This window comes from Drosophila takahashii, chromosome 2L (genome assembly GCF_030179915.1).
Source record: "Drosophila takahashii strain IR98-3 E-12201 chromosome 2L, DtakHiC1v2, whole genome shotgun sequence".
NCBI lineage: Eukaryota > Metazoa > Arthropoda > Insecta > Diptera > Drosophilidae > Drosophila > Drosophila takahashii.
Genome location: NC_091678.1, coordinates 28592418 through 28610491, shown reverse-complemented (window position 1 = coordinate 28610491; position 18074 = coordinate 28592418). Strand labels below are relative to the sequence as shown.

At 34.9% G+C, this 18074-nt stretch overlaps 1 protein-coding gene and 1 long non-coding RNA gene across 2 annotated transcripts; one reads left to right on the top strand and one right to left on the bottom strand.

Annotated features, from left to right (window-relative positions):
- The first annotated feature begins 10973 nt into the window (after positions 1-10973).
- LOC123002913 (uncharacterized) lies at positions 10974-11840 on the top strand. The gene has a single exon (XM_044393653.1). The coding sequence runs from the start codon at positions 10974-10976 to the stop codon at positions 11838-11840; it is 867 nt and encodes a 288-aa protein (XP_044249588.1).
- Positions 11841-16862: 5022 nt separating this feature from the next.
- Positions 16863-17544, bottom strand: LOC138911954 (uncharacterized). The gene is made up of 3 exons (XR_011417585.1): positions 17499-17544; positions 17305-17365; positions 16863-17236 (listed from the first exon to the last, which is right to left on the bottom strand). It is a non-coding gene; the product is annotated as an uncharacterized lncRNA (long non-coding RNA).
- Positions 17545-18074: the final 530 nt, after the last annotated feature.

The following is an 18074-nucleotide window of genomic DNA, read 5'->3' as shown; positions in this document are numbered from 1 at the left end:
TTAAACTGTATAGCCCTTGAGATTCCTTAAATTTTGGTATATATCATGTTTATGTAAAAAATCGCGTTTAAAAGTTATTCAGAAACGAAAATAGCCACTTTTGCCAGCTCAGAACAACTAACGCTCCCTGAGTATTGAATTTTGTGGGAGGGTATCCGAACTGTATTTTAGGGTCATGGAATCAGTAAATTTGCACTTAAGAGTTCCATATAGGAATCTTTTGTTCTACGACTTTTGGAAAAATCCGCTACTTTAGCGGGAAAAAGCTAAAAATAGCTAAATTTCGTTAGTTTGTAAGTTCTACACTACTAAAGGTACAGACATGTGCTATACCTCGATTAAAAGGTATTTTGAAATACTTCAACGCCTTTTTAACTTAATTTGTTAAAATACAATAGTTTAAAAATTATGATTGACCAATTTAAATTTAAATGTATATATTAGCTCCTATGAGAGCAAATGTAAACAAACAAAAACTTCTGATATCAAATAAAAACACCTCTTAACGAGGTAAAAAACTAGTGACGACCGCACCTTCAACATACAAAAGTTCTGATATCAACATTTGTGACGAAAAATTATTACACTCGTCATTAAATAGACTTTCTAATATTTTCTCATTCGGCACGCTGCAATAGTAAATGCCTGTAAAGGGAAAAAGGCTGGAATAGTTTGCTAGGGCGGGCCGAATGAGAAAAGATTAGAAAGTCTATTTAATGACGAGTGTAATAATTTTTCGTCACAAATGTTGATATCAGAACTTTTGTATGTTGAAGGTGCGGTCGTCACTAGTTTTTTACCTCGTTAAGAGGTGTTTTTATTTGATTTTAACGTATCCAGAAAAAGACAATATAATATTTCAGCACGAATTGTCTCAAGCAGAAGAAATTATTCCGATGGACACAGAAGAAGAAAACTTATATCAACACACATTCGCATTTAATTTAAATTTAGGTTCACAGTTAAATTTTCCCCGATGTGAAGTTTAAAAGATTCAGAAACAAGTAGAACTAAACATAACAACTCCAATATTTAAAGAAATCAAATATATTTTAGAAAACACTTCAACTTTGAGTGAAATTAAAGAACGGTTAGTAAATTTGTCTACCTTTTGTCAACATCCTTTTAAAAACGTTGAAAGCGAATATAAAACCATTAAATATCTTGAAAAGTTAAATTTATATAGGGAGCCTCAGATTATCACAATTAACAGCGAAATTGCCCCACAAAGAGTAAAAAACAAAATGACTTTAGGAGATAAAAAAAATAAAGGGGTAATATTACCTTTAGAGTATCAGTTAAAATCTTTCTTCAAGCTGCCAAATGTTTTTAAAAGTTTTTTGAAAAATCTAAATTTCTATGAAGCTCAAACAAAAACAAGAAAGGAAGCTAGCTTCGGCAAGCCGAAGCTTATGTACCCTTGCAGATCATTCTATTAATTTACAAATCGCAAAAATGTTAAATTTCTTATTATTTCACATTAATTTTTCGATCGTTTCTATCACAGCTATATGATATAGTAGTTCGATCTTTTAAAAATTAAAATCGAAATTCGGAAATATTTCAAAATAGCCATATCCCAGAGTAGAAGGAACTGTAATAAAAACCAACAAAGATATAATTTTTTCCCATTAATTTCCATTTAATTTTTCGACCGTTCCTATGGCAGCTATATGATATAGTGATCCGATTTAAAAAACAAAAAAAAACGAAATTCAGAAATATATAAAAAAAAATGTTCCCAAGAGTAGAAGGTAAAATTTTAAAAAACACCGGAGCTAGAATTTTTTTACGTTTTTCTTTTGATCCTTCCTATGGGAGCTATAAGATATAGTTGTCCGATCCGTTTGGTTCCGACATATATACTACCTGCAATAGAAATACGAATTTTACGAAAGTTTCATCCCGATAGCTTTAAAACTGAGAGACTAGTTTGCGTAGAAACGGACGGACAGACGGACGGACAGACGGACAGACGGACAGACGGACATGGCTAGATCGACTCGTCTAGTGATGCTGATCAAGAATATATATACTTTATGGGGTCGGAAACGTCTCCTTCACTGCGTTGCAAACTTCTGACTGAAATCATAATACCCTCTGCAAGGGTATAATTACAAATTTTACAAACGGACTTTTATGGAAAAAAATTAAATCAAACAATAAAGACAAACAATATAAAATTATATATTTTGTATATACTGATGACTTTGAAATAAATAATACTTTAAGACCACATCGCAGTCCGCTAACAGGAGTCTATCTTTCCTTTCCGTCAGCACCTCTGGAATATAATACTATTTTTACAGCAGCTATTTACAAATCAGAAGACGTTAAAAGACTCGGCAATTCAAAATGTTTCTTTAAATTTATAGATGTGTTAAAGGAATTTGAAGATAAAGGTGTTCAAATAAATGTAGAGGCCGAGGAATATACAGTATATTTAATCCTTGGTTTAATACTAGGCGATAATTTAGGGTTGAACAGTATTTTAGGATTCACCACTTCATTTGTTTCAAATTTTTTTTGTAGATTTTGTAAAATATCAAAGCAAGATAGCTATGTATCGTATAATGCTTGTAATTACTGTAATCAGTCGTCAGCTAGCTTTCTTTGCGTGCTTATAATTCTAGCTATGTTGCTTCACCGCTGCACTATGGGGAAAAATTCCGTTTTTTTGGCATAAACTCTAGTTTTAAAGATAGGGCCTTGAAAATTATAATATATACTCCTTATGCACAAATAGAATTTCGGTTTTTTCCATTTTTTGAAAAAACCTTACGGTTGTAAAAACACCACCCACAGCCACCCACCCACCACCTCCCCATTATGGTCAACCCCCTAAAAATTTGTAAGAATATTTTTTTTATTAATAAAAAACATTTTTATATAGATAACTTATGTAAGATATAATATTAATAAAATAAAATTTAATTATTCTCCATCGAAACTCTCTGAAACAAGCAAGAAAGTTAAAAAATTGGGTTTGTGTTATGGTGTGTTTGCCATACCTAGACACCAACTTCAATCATTCTTCTTCAGGTTCTGCTTCCAAATAAACACTATCCAAATCAAAGAAATTGATTTCACCATCTTCGTCTTCCTCCGTACTTTCAATATCGTTTGTAACATCGGAATTCATATGCAGCTAAACAGTGATTTATTGAAAAAGGGGCAAAAACGGGCAAAAAGCAATGATAACACCTGTTTCTTTATCATTTTGTTAATACATTTATATTACAACCTTGCGTCGATCGGCGTAGATTCTTAACTAAAGCTTAACAGAACACAATAACTTTTGTTAGTTTTCGGCTAAAAGAGACATACACAAGACATTAAACAACAGGACAATGCAAACAGTTACAACACAATTTGTTTTGAGAAGTATTTAAGCATACCTTGACGTAAATTTTCCATATTTTTGTTTATTTTTTCGCCCTCTGAACACTTTGCACGACGATGGGAAACTTTGGAGTAAAATTAGCGCGCTTTTTTCTTAGAGATGAGCACGTTAATCGATAGGCTTTGATAGGCTACAACAAATTATCGGTGGCACGTAAAATTTTTTTTTAAATTGTTCTAATAAGTTTAACCGTTTTACTATTAAAATAAAATATTTGTTTTTTAAATTAGTAACTTTTATTTTTTGCGTTTATGCCAAAAAAACTGACTTTTTCCCCATAGTGCGCTGTCCCGAGTGCAATACCGATGTTACACCGGCCCAGCTTCGCGCCTCGGATGCTATCCGCTGTTCTTCTTTGTGCCGGCGCGCTTATCATACTTCTTGCCTTGATATCCCGGACGATGTGATAAAAATTCTATTAAATCCAAATATACTGTGGCAATGTGACAGCTGTGTGGTTGCGAATGATTCGCATTCTAAAATTGATGAACTTGATGCTAAACTGCAAGCCCTGGAATGCTTATATCAGGGCCTTAATAATACATTTTTGGAGGCATTCCCACCTATAAATGATGCATTGAATCAAAATCAAAACATAAATCTTAAGCCTCGTCAACCGAGGCCTGCCAACGTAACTGCAGCTCCCCAGTCATATGCGGCTGCTGCTGCTACGTCTTCCGCGGTCGTTGACCCATCTAATCATGCTCTGGGTATGGGGAGAGGAAATTTCATACAAGTTCGAAATAAGAAGAGAAGGAACAACAACAAGCCCAATAAGCATATTGTTGGAGTGGCCCCTAATGCCGAAGATCTTCACGTATTGCCAAGTAATAAATTCTTGCATGTCGGAAAGTTTGCAACAGCTACCGATCCTGCTGCTGTTTTAAAATATGTGTCCACCAAGCTTAATGTGGACGCTAATTCTTTCACTTGTGTAAAACTTGTAAAAAAAGATTTTGACGTTGCAACTTTAAAGTTTGTAAATTTCAAGCTTGGTATCCCTGATAACCTTTATGATTCAGTCTTCAAGAACGATTTTTGGCCAAATTCAGTTAAGGTCAAAAGATTTTTTCGTAGAGAACGGGCCGTTATGGACGTGGATAAAATCGTATCCAATTTGCCGGAACCTGCACAAACTTCAACGTCAATTCATCCATCAAAAAACCCCTAGTAATCGGCGCCACTGGCGTCGATACTTTTGCGGGACATTTTTTGCAAGCCTCGGTCACTGCTCTCTCATCATCTTCAACAACATCAGCTGGAGCTGCTATTGTACGCTTTGTGCGACTTTCGCCAACCGCCCGGCTCTAATATCGGCGCGCTCCTTGGAGCAGCGCTCTCATCATCTTCCGCCTCTCTCCTGTCGCATCGTCAACATTGTTGTCCGCTTTGTGCGACTTTCGCCAACCGCCCGGCTCTAATATCGGCGCGCTCCTTGGAGCAGCGCTCTCATCATCTTCCGCCTCTCTCCTGTCGCATCGTCAACATCATCAGCCGGAGCTGTTGTTGTCCGCTTTGTGCGACATTTGCCTTCCGCCAAGCTCTAACATCGGCGCGCTCCTCGGAGTTGCGCTCCTCTTTCTCATCATTTTTTTCCGGTGCTCTCTGGAGTTGCTCTCCCCATCAACAACTACAATGCGCTGTGGCAGCTGGAGGGGGCTCTCGCGCACTATTAACAGGAGCGGATTCACCTGTGTGCAGTCATATTCGGAATGCTAGATGCTCCAGATGCTCCAGAGGTGGCGGCGTTTTAATTGCTGTGCGGCGTGGACTTCGTTGCACTGGTATTCGTCTCCAGAATGAGGATTCTCTTCTTGATCAAATCTGTGTATCTCTCTCTGGTCCTACAGAAACAATTTTCCTGACAGTCTCATATATACCCCCTAGCAGCAGTTTTGATCTGTATAAAGCGCACGTTGATAACATTGCCCACCTACACCAGGAGCTGGAGGAGGGCCAGTACATATGTGTTTTGGGCGACTTCAACCTATCTTCGCTCGTGTGGGCTCATGATTCAGAGTCCTCAGCAATGGTTCCCAGTAACTTGCATCTTCCCTACAAATTCTTAGTCATTGATAAATTTCTTAGTATGGCATTAGTCCACATTAACCATGTATTTAATAATTTAAATAAGTTTCTAGACTTAATTTTTGTACATCGTGATTTAAGCATTAATTTATGTTGCAGCGATAATCCACTTGCCGCGTGTGATGTCATCACAAGCCTTTGTTAATCTCTATTACTTGTTATATTTTTCGCCCAATTAATTCTCGCTTGCCTTTTACTTATATTAATTCTAGCAGTTTAGATTCTATCCGTAACGATATTTCTAATATTAGATGGGCGGATGTCCTCTCGCATGCAGATGTGAATACAAGCTATGAAGTTTTTTTTATCTTTTCTCTCTACTATTATGGGCAGATATGCTAAAACTAGGGTTCAAAGTTGTTACAGACTGCCATGGTACACGCAAGGACTAAAGAAATATAAAAACCTTAGAAATAAATTCTATAAGCGCTACTTAGAAAGCGGTGATGCTGGTGACTTTGACCGTTACAAACAGCATGAGCGTGAGTTTGAGTTCCTCAATAAATTCTTATACAACCAATATATTGCTGATATAGAGCGTAAATTAACCACCAATCCTAAATCATTCTGGCACTTTATCAATTCCAAACGAACATCTTCTTACTTTCCTTCCCATATGTCATTTGAAGATCATTCAGCCTCCTCGGATATTGGGGTCGCTAATTAAGTTCTTTGCATCTAACTTTGAGCCGGGCTCGCTGTGGAATGACGATGATTCGCTCAATGCCATTCCTACTATGTTAAATATTGGTTGCTTAGATGTCACCGATTCTGATTGCCATCTGGCGGCCGAAAGCTTTAATGAGTCAGAAAAATTTGATTGTGATGGCCTTTCTCCATTTATTTTGAAAAATTGTGTAGGTGTTCTTTGTGAGCCCCTTAAAATCATCTTTAATTTATCTCTTTCCACTGGTGTTTTTACGCATAGATGGAATCTGGCCACTGTTACTCCTATATTCAAGTCGGGTTCAAAAAATATTGTTTCAAATTATAGGCCAATTGCAAAGCTCAGCAATGTCTCAAAAATGTTCGAACGAATTGTAGCCAAGCAGCTAACTTTTCTTGTTGGTCGGATCATCAGTCCTAACCAACATGGTTTTATGCCTCGATGGTCGACTACCACAAACTTAGCTACGTTCAATAATTCCAATCGTTTCTCAGTGATCATCAAGTTGATGTGGTCTACACCGATTTCGCTAAAGCATTTGATAAAGTCTCCCACAATGCTTTATTAGCTAAACTGCAGAAAATGGGATTTCACTCACAATTACTTAGCTGTTTTAAATCATATTTAGATGATCGGATTTACAGAGTTGAATGCAATGCTGTTTACTCTAACCCATATGTGGCAACTTCTGGCCTTCCTCAGGGAAGTGCTTTGGGTCCGTTGCTGTTCATTGTCTTCATAAATGATATTAGCTATTAATTATAAATTAATTAAGTTATCAGACATATGTCACCCACCCGCACAGTTTCATTTACTTAACAACAACAGCTATATTAAGCCAAAATTTTATTTTTAATTATTTTTTGTTTTGACATTAAGTTTAAATGTAAACTATAAAGTGTGTTGAAAAGCAAGAAACTGTTGAATTTCAGGGGTGGTCAAAAGTATTTGCACATTTCTTATAAGTAAGTACGTGTAATTTGTGGAAATACTTTTGACCACCCTGTTTTTATAACCACCTAAAAATGACCTCGTGTCCTACACTCAGAAAAAAAATCGCCCTAAATTTTAGAAAATCGCCATACTTTGAAAATCGCCTTGAAATTCAGAAAATATTTCTATTTTTCAGAAATATTTTTCTAAATAATAAGAAAAACTTACCCTGATTAGATCAACTCCTCTTGTTATCCACTTTTAGAAAAATTTTCTGTTATTCAGAAATTTTTCTTTCAAACTAAGAAAAAATCGCTTTACATTGGCCCAATCGGTAGCCTAGGGGTCTAATGCGAGCGGATTATTTGTTTTCTACGCTTATATTCGGTCCCACGTCGAGGCGGACATTTTTTGCGTCTTTCTTTTTTTTTTTGCGCATTAATATGATTACTTTAATACAAATAAGGATTTAGGTAAGCTAACATACACATAATGGATAAATAAGATTATAAACCTAAAACCCAAGAGAACAGAATGAGAATGTACTTTGTACAGCGCATCTCGTGATGCTTCCCTGGCGCAGCTAAATTTTGGAAATCTCGCCATTGAATCGGCCTACCTTTGAAAATAGAAAAAAAATTTCTTGTTATTACAAAATTTGCCTTTGAATACAGAAAACCTTTCTTGATGGAAAAAATTCAAGAAAGAATTTTTCTTAAAAATAGAAAAATGAAAATCTCATATGTTTGTTTTGCCGTCGCAGCCAAAACATTTTTGTACGTATTTAAGGACAAAATCACCTTTGAATATATGAATGAAATGACCCTAGAATATAGAAAAGTAGCCATTGACTTCCTTCGGCTGCCGAATGTTAACGACAAGAAAAACGAAGTAGGACGAAGGGCCTACTCGGCCCGACTACTACCCGGCTCCGACTTCTCTGATCACCCGAGCGTCAGTTGTGAAAAAAATTCGTGAGTGATGGACGTGATTTTCAAGCGGATAAGAGGTGAAGCCTTTTTCCAAATATTCAAAGGTATGTAAATACAGGGGTGGTCAAAAGTATTTTCACAAATGTAAATGTTAACTGTACTTATATTTTGAACTAAGAATATAAACTTTTGGCACCTATAGAAAGAGCACTTCAATTCCGTTTAAATGACACAAAAATGTTCTTAACCCATTAAGACCCCTTTGAAAAGTGAGCAAATTTTGCGAAAGTCAAATTTTCGACTTTTTTCCTGGGGCTTAAAACAAAAATGTTTTGATGCAAAGTTGTTCCCCAATCAAAATTAATAAGACCTGCAAAAAAAAATGTTTCAAAATATTTTTCCTTGTATTTTTTATGATTTTTTGAATGGAGACCTCTCAGTAAAATTTTGTATGAAAAGGAAGAAAAAGCGGCAAAAATAGCTATTTTCAAAAAATCATAAAAAATACAAGGAAAAATATTTTGAATTTTTTTTTTTTTTGCAGTTATTATTAATTTTGATTGGGGAACAACTTTGCATCAAAACATTTTTGTTTTAAGCCCCAGGGAAAAAGTTGAAAATTTTATTTTCAAAAAAAATTGTCTAATTTGCTCACTTTTCAAAGGGTGCTTAATGGGTTAAGAAAATTTTTGTGTCATTTAAACGGAATTGAAGTGCTCTTTCCATAGGTGCCAAAATGTTTATATTATAAGTTCAAAATATGAGTACAGTTAACATTCAAATTTGAGAAAATACTTTTGACTAGGGTTGTATATAATTTGTTGTATATCGGGCGTTCAATTGTATGTATGTAATTAAAGGATAAATTTCAAATCTTTTTACCAAGCGTATACCAATTTAGTTGTTTTGTTTTTTAGCTAAGAGCTACGTACATACATACATTTGTACATAAATTTGTGGGTGCAGAGTTCTATAATAACTTTATCTCATTACTCGCATTTTATTTTTTTTTTCAGAGTGAAAATACCTGCAGTTGCATCAGCCAAATAATTTTTTTGGCGAAGCTGTAATTTTGTTTTAAAACCTTCTAAGGTAAGAAAAATATGTTGTATTTGTTTGACATACTTATGTATGCATGTAAATATTTATGGATGTACGCGGCTCACCCGATCTGAAACCCGATTTTCAACCCTTTCATATTCTGCTCCTCTCTCTCGCTCGCTTGACCTACGCGTCGCGACATTTCTCTCTTCTCCTTCTTAAAATTATCATGATCTGCCCTGCTTACATTCGTTCTCCCTTCTCGCAAAGGACTGTATGTAAATATATATGTATGTATGTACGTGTCTCTCCCGTGCCTCTCTCTCTTTGAAATTCGATTTTCAAGCCTTCATTTTCTACCTGTCTTGCTCCTCTCTCTGGGTCGGCTGACCAACGTGTTTGTATTTTGGCTATTATTAACATTACATTATTTTAAAAAAGTTGTTTAACTAAAAACAAATCATTGATATTCCAATAACTCTTTTTTTTCTAGATGAGGAAAGGCGAAGAAAATTGATCACCTTAGGTCATATGAAGTTCAACAGACCTTGGGTAATAATAATGTTTTCTTAAGTCAAAAATGTGTTATTTAAAAATGTTTAATTTTTAAGTGTTAAATGTTTTAAATGTAAATAAATATAGCATGCACAAGAAAAAACCAAGTTACATTTTATTTTTAGGGTTTCAGTGTTAATATAAAACTTCCTTTCAAGAAATATTATTTCTTAAATCAAGAAATAAAATTTCTTGAAAGGAAATTTGAACAAGAAAGAATTTTTCTTGTTTTAAAGGTGCCTTTCTAAAAAACCCTTTCTTGAAACAAGAAATTTAATTTCTTGAAGCAAGAAAGAAAGCACCTTTGAAACAAGAATCGCCTTTCTTGTTTCAAGAAATATTTTTTCTTCTTTTAATGGTGGGATTCTAAAAAACCATTTCTTGATTTAGGAAATTTAATTTCTTGTTTCAAGAAATATTTTTTCTTGTTTTAAAGGTGCCTTTAAAAAAAACCATTTCTTGAAACAAAAGCGAGGTCACCTTTGGCAAAAATTCAAGAAAAAATTTTCTAGATTTAACGGAAATTCTTCGATTTTTTGTTATGAGTGTAGTAGAGTGTTTGACTGCAAACTGTGAGGTAAGGGGTTCGATTCCCGCGAGCGACCAAAATGTTTTTCTCAAGATAGTGAGTTATTTGATTTTTATGTTTATCATTAATAAATAATATAATAATTTCAGTTACAATTTAAGATTAAAGGTGTGTTTGTGTACAAGCATCGTGACGTCATCCAAGTGTTTAAATAGAGGAGAGAATAATAAGTTGAGAAACGAGAACCCCAACAACAACATCCCACATCGGCATAACTCCCGATTCCCCGATTTTTTTTTCTTCTTCTTATTCAATTTTGCAAAAACTAACCCTAAATTTAAGAAATTTTTTTTCTAATTTTTAGAAATATTTTTTCTTAAAGGCAAGGCGAGCTGCCTTTGGCTTAAAAAGTATGGCGATTTTCTAAAATTCAGGGCGATTTTTTTTCTGAGTGTATATCATTTCTAGTTTTTATATATTTTTTTTTGGGTTTTTTAAAAATTTAAAAAAAATTTACAGTTTTTTCTAAAACAAAATACATATTTTTCCAGATTTTAGGAAAATGTTTTCCTTTCTGTAAAACAGGTTTCTTAATTTAGGATTTATTTTTCTTCAAAATAATGAAAAGTTTTTAGAAAGCATACAACTTTTTCTTTGGATTTAGAAAATATTTATCTGTATTAAAAAAAATCGGTATTTCTATTTCTTAGAAAACCTTTATTTCTAACTAGAGCCCCAATTCTTATCAACTCGAGATATCCTATGCTCCTCCCAAGGGACCATGATTTCACCTGGAAGTTTGTCAATCACTTGCATAGGACTAACATGCATGTTGGAGCCAAAGCGCTTGTGGGTTTACTTCGTCTACACATTTGGGTTGCGAATGCCAAAAAACTGGCATTATCTGTAGTCAGGCACTGCGTCCACTGCTACCACTACAAGCCCAGACTTGCGAATCAAATAATGGGTTCGCTTCCTTCTGACCGACTGCAGACCGTCAGACCATTAACTGTAACTGGAGATCTACTGTGTGGACCGTTTTTAACATCCCATCGCATACGCAGCAAGGTGCCATATAAGACTTATTTGGCGATCTATGTTTGCTTCTCATCAAAGGCGGTACACATAGAGCTACTCTCAGACCTTTCAACTAATACATTCATTCTCTCGTTGAAGCGCTTTGTTTCTCGTCGTGGCAGCCCTTGTCGCATATATTGTGATAACGCGACAAATTTCACTGGAGCCAGCGTCCAACTCAACCGCTTCAAGCAAGAACTCTTTAGTCAGCAAACTAATCAGGATCTGGAAACCTTCAGCAACGACACTGGAGTCGAATTCTGCTTTATTTCGCCACATTTCGGTGGACTCTGGGAGGCGGCGGTTAAATCTATGAAGAACCTACTCGTCAAATTTATGTCGGACAGCGGGATGACATACGAGGAACTGCAGACGATCGCAATTGAGGCCGAAGCCATCCTGAATTCTCGGCCAATTGCTGGTCATTCAGAGGATCTCAATGACGGGGAAGCTCTTACCCCTGGTCACCTCCTCACTGGTTCATCCCTTAAGGCACTCCCTGAACCAGCAGTGGATGACAACAAGTTATCGTATCTAACACGATTCCAACGCATAGCATACACGAAAAGACGCCTTTGGGACCTGTGGCGGCGGGACTACCTGCACTCCCTTTAGATGCGAGCAAAATGGACTTCTCCAATGGCTAACCTCGAACCTGGTCAGATTGTTCTCATACATGAAGACAATAGCCCTCCCCAGCACTGGCTAACTGGACGCATTGTCGACTCCATGGTGGAACTATACAAGGTGATCTCGTCGCAAGAGCTGCCCTCTTTTGAGGACGTTATTTGTGCCTGTCTCTATCTAGCTTTCTCATTCTATCGCTTAAGAGAGACAGAGAGGTAAACATATTTAACGTCCTAAGCAGAGCTGACTAGACCACCTTGTATAGTTCCACCATGGTCGACTCGATCAGTGGAGAGGACAACAAAGTTCGCGTGGTCAATGTTAAAACGGCCAAAGCAGTCATACGACGACCAATCTGCAAGATCGCACCTCTGCCGATCCAATATGGTGCTTGAAAGGCTGTACACCTTTCAACGGGCGGAGTAGTAAAGGGACAAGTCAAGTGAAAATCCTGGCCCAAAGGGCTCAAATATAAAGAAGCTGGACCCCCGTTAAAGCTAAAATTGGCATCTGCTCTTAGATAATATTTCACTTTTCTTGTACATGTCAGCAATTTTTTTTTGACAAATTTTAAAAATTAACGTAATCCGAAATTATTTTACCGTCTTACCAATACAAATACAAATTTTTTTAAATCCCTGCCAATGAAAGCAATGCACACTGGTTGGGCTTGTATGGGGCCGCGGCCATAAATATTTCCCGTTGAGATATGGTTATGAAATTTTCCTCAAAAATCTAAAAAAATATTGAGAATATGGAGTAAAAAAATTGGCAACATCGGAAGACTCTATCCTATAGCTCACATAGCACCTTAGTATGGCTTATATGGCGATGGTGCGCAAAGATACTTCCAGTTAAGTTACAGTGCTAAAATTATCTTCAGTATAAATTTGTGAAAGTGTATCTCCTCTCCCCCTCTCCACAAGCATTTCGAAATATAAACAAATGGGGTTCTCTAGTTCTTTCAATGTATTTAAATCATAAAAAACAAAAACAAAATCATTCAGATTTTAATTTTAGTCCAAAAAACAAAAAATTTACAAAAATCTTCTAATAAATAAAATGTAGAAAAAATAGAAAATGATAACATAAAAATGAGCGAAAAAAATAATATCCAAAATTGTCAACAAGCCAGGGACCGTAAATAATCAATTTTTGAGATTTTTATTTTAAGAAGACTACTGTGATATTTATTTTTAAACGTCAAAAATAACGTTCTTTTTACTCTTGTCCACAAAGTATATGCATTTCAACAAATTTGGAAAGCAAATTAACTGTTATTTGATTATGTCTATAAATTGTTGATTAAAATATGTAAAAACCTCAGTAGGCCTCTTAAAATAAAAATCTCAAATAATGATTATTTACGGTCCCTGCTACAAACACAACTAACGAACACAAAAGAAACATCACAAAAGCAAAGGAAGAAGAGCAGACTGCGTCGCAAATTTGACCCTGAAAACAGTAAGACAGCATAAGTTTATTAATGAACTAGCAGGGTGCCCGCAGCTTCGCTTGCGGATAACCCAAATATCTGAAGCTACTTTTCATATGAAATAGTTTGCAGTAGAATTATATAATTTTGCATTTTAGAAGTTAGTTTAAATTTATTTGTAGATTTGGATGAAACTTTAATTAACCCTCATTTCCACACCACCCGGAGGTAGAGAATACGGCGCGTTTTTTTTAACGTGGTTTCCCCTAAATAGGCCTAGTCCACAATATAAGTACAAATATTTTTAAAAGTTATTTTAAAACCTCTCTGTAAACAACATTTTTTGTTTGGCCATCAGGAGATAGGATGATTAAGCTCTTTACCGAGCTAACTTTTGAACAGGCCACATAAAATTGTCCATGGGAAAAACAATCGTCAATAAGATCTAATCCAGCTACTTTCAAAGTCTGCCCTTGTGTCTTATTTATTGTAATGGCAAAACAGACCTTTACAGGAAACTGTAGACGTTTAAACTCAAATGGTAAGTTGGATGACGTTAGAGGAATTCTTGGTATTAATACTGTCTCTCCTTTGGCACAGCCGGTAAAAATAACGGCTTCAATAACAAATTTGTGAAGAGCTTTAACTTGCAATCTCGTTCCATTGCATAACTTTGGGGGACTTAAGTTTCTTAGCTACATTATTAATGTACCAATTTTTAGCGTAAGAACGTGCAAAGGCAATCCTGCTGGATTCTGCATGTTAAGAAATTCAGTAGGATAATGCACAGCATCTTCTACCTCAGTAACACTGTCAACTGATTTGTATGTAACTTCCTCACCGTTAAATTATTTTGAAAGATGATTATTTATTGAAGCAGCTCTGTCATTTCATGAAGCTATTATTGCACTTTCTGATAGCCAGTCCAATGACTTGTGAACAATATTTGAAATATCTGGAAAATTTTTTGATGCAAGTTCTTCCAAAGTGTTAACAACTGTACCTAAACTTGATGAAATTAATATTTTTCCATCAACAGTTGGATAATCTCCATCTCCTATTTTAGGTAAAGTTTGGGCAAAAACACCGGCCGTTCTATCACCTAGTAAAATAAATATAAATATAGTTATACCAACTTTAATTATTTTTTGTAATGGTAATTCGAAGAAAAAAATGACAATCATAAAGCAGAGTCAGGGGGTGGAAAAGAGATGGAGATATATAGTTGCAAGCGTGTGCAACATCGGCTACTTTTAAATCGGGTCCTAAAAAAGTAAAAAGTTAAAAATTGAAGCCGTCATATTTTTTAAACTTTTATTATGTTTTTAACTATTTTTTAGCGAAAACACGGTATAGATTGGTTTAACGGTTTAGCGTACAGGATTTAATTTTATAATTGAATGAGTTTGGGGCACTTTGGTGAGGGATTGGTCACCAATAACTATAAACTAAAGTCTACAGAAATTATAACCATATTAAAGCACATTTTATATTTTTAAGGAAGCGCTGGGAAATGCATGGCAGAGGGAGAGGGAGGGAGACGGAATCATTTGTTGACAATTTGTATGAAAATGCAGAGAGAGATAGCAATATGCAGGCAGCATTATGGAGACACTTGAATTCGATAATAGGTCGACTTTTTGCTTAGTTTCTCTGTTTAAAAGATAGCTAGAGCTTTGGTGAAACCATCAAATGAATCGTTAAAACCTAAGGAAAAACTTTACCGATGGAATTTTTGATACTCAATTTAGAAGTGCAATTTTTCGACGTTTAAAGATATTTTTGGCAAAATTGTAATTTTGGAACGGGTCTTAAAAATAGTAAAAAGCCTTAAATCTAAGCGGTCAAATTTTGTAAACATGTATAATGTTTTAAAGTATTTTTGGGCGAAAACACGGATTCGATTGGTTAAACGGTTTAGCGTCCAGAATTTTTGAAAGGTAAATTTACGTTTTTTCCAATTGGAAGCGATTGGGGCCACTTGGGGAGCCCCAATAAATCTTAGCAAATCAGTTTAAAGTTATAAGAATGTAATAAAAGTGCATTTTAATATTGTTAATCAATGGATTTGGCTGTGCGTTGATTCCTAGTTTTCTTAGTGATAGCTTTATATATAGAGATACACACAAATTAGCAAATATTAGCAGCTACACTTAACGTTTTTATTACCTTCAAACATTGACAAATACACTGATAACACTCCTAAAGGGGGGATCGGGGGGTAACATATCTAAAAGTCTATTTAAACATGAAAATTACGTTCACATAATACATAAATAAAGGATTAATAAACAAAAATACACAACAAATAACAAATCAAGCAGATTAATTTCACAAAAAATACTTATTAAAATAAAGACCTGAAACTTTAAGGTTCTTTTTAAATAAACTAATTTGGTCCTCTCTTGTAAAAGTTAGACCGCTTTGAAATGCAACTTTGTTTTGACGAAATGCTAACGTAACGCCGCTGCGCTGCAAAATTGAACACGTGTTCACACTTTGTGTTCTATTTTTAGAAAGTCCCGTTAGATTTCCAGAAAATTCCGGTTTGCCATTAAGAAGCTTGGTTATTTTTTAGACAATTTGTATACTTATCAATAATTTTTGGTAATTTCGATTTTTTGATTTTTGGCCTATGGGCGCAACCACTGTGCAATGGTCCGATTCAAAAAGCAACAAAAGCCGAAATTACAGCTTTATCTTAATAGTATATATAAAAATTTTCTAAATTGTATCTCTAAAACAAGAGTTTAGGCCAAAAAATAGACTTTTTTCCCATAGTGCAACGCCTAAAAATATAGTTTAAGTAATTTTTCATATTTTTTTTAAAACAGAACCTTTTAAAAATCAATAAAAGAAAATGCACACACACATGTACATAAAAACTTAGCACCCCACCGGGAAAGTGAGAAGGTGGTTCTTTGTGTGCTGAAAATCCTGTTCCTTTTAGCAGAAAGTGTTGGAAATCCTGTTTCTTTCAGCAGGCGACGGTGTAGGGAAAATGTAAATTCCCTAGGAAAACCACATAGAAACCTCATTTCCCCCTTACTTTTTGTGTCACCCCCGTGTATTTTGAAACCAGAGACGGAAGAAATGTAAGGGGTGAATGAGGTTTTGTCCCTTCCGCTTGTATGGAGAAACCTCTTGAAAATATGTTATTTTCCAGAGGAATGTTCCCGCTGGGACGTCCCACCGGGAAAATTCCTCTGGAAAATAACATATTTTCAAGAGGTTTCTCCATAGAAGCGGAAGGGACTAAACCTCATTCACCCCTTACATTTCTTCCATCTCTGGTTTCAAAATACACGGGGGTGACACAAAAAGTAAGGGGGAAATGAGGTTTCTATCTGGATCTCTGGCAGAAGAATGCAGGACAAAATCCACTGGTTTTTCGACTTCCCGCATTATAGATTTTCCACACGTACCCAGTTATGGTTTTCCTCCATTTGCAATATCTGTTTTTCTACACCCTCCCAGTTTTGGTTTTTCCAGACCCTTGCAGTTTTGGTTTTGCACTGCTTTGCAGTATCTGATTTTCCACAATAAAAATCATGTTTTTTGTAATATTTGTTTGTGTATTTATTAATAATATTTACAATCGAAGCATTGGAACTACAAATTTTTAATGCCTGAAGCATTCCCGGGTTTTGCTTGGCCGAATGCAGTACTTAGATATCCATTTCTTGTCTGTCTTCTGAAAATATCAAACATAATTTAGATATGAATGTAAGACCAGGAATAATAATAAGAGTAATTACCATTATTAGGTCTCCGCACAAAATTAAAGGATCTCTCCAGAAATTATGCCTGGTTTGCCATGGCCGATCATTTACCCTCTGTTCAGTTGTTTTATGTCGGTTATCTATATCAAAAACTATGAGAAGAAAAAATAAAATATGACAAACGCAGGCGCAACACTTCTGGTCCCAAGAAGTCTCAGTCGGCCTGGCTGAAATAAATGTAATATTTTGATTAAGTTAAACAACTAAGTTAGTACTGAAGTACTATTTATACAACCATTTAATGAACACCTCACACCATTTACCACTGGTAAAGATTAAAAACATTTCAAGTGTCACTGAAATGCAGAATTTGTGTTGAAGATAGCATCCGGAGGCGTATATTTATAAATGGCGAAAATATCTGTGATACTAACCTTTGTAACGCTGAAATAAAGGTTATAAAAAGACAAAATTCATTTTATCACTCACCTTTTTATTGTTTTTTAGATTAAAATTAACTATTTTCACTTTTTTTTCACTTTTTCCAACAAATTTAAAAATGATGTGACCCTGCATTATATTCTTGATAATACCATACAAAATGCAGATAAATGTGGGGTAAATTTCGTTGTAAAGTTGGGTCACACTTTGGCGCCGAATAAATATTTAAACAATACTTTTCAGGGACCGTAATCATTAAAGGTTACGTATATTATATTATGCATTTTTCGTGTTATTAATACTACCAACACGAATTTTTTATTTTTTAACAACACTTAAAAATGGCTTAGGCCACGATCTGACGATCAAATTATTTTATTTCACAGAAAATGTTTAAAAATGTAAAAAACAACAATAGTTTTCTTTGCAATTTAATGTAATTCCTTGATAAATGTAATCAAATATTTTAATCGTCTTACCGTGGCTTTTCTCTATAATTTGGTTGAATCCCACATTCATCCTTATTATTATTTGAAAAATGTTGAATAAAATAAATTAATATTATCATTATAGACATTATGATAATAATGTTATATAGTTTAATTTTTTTGATTAACAATTATT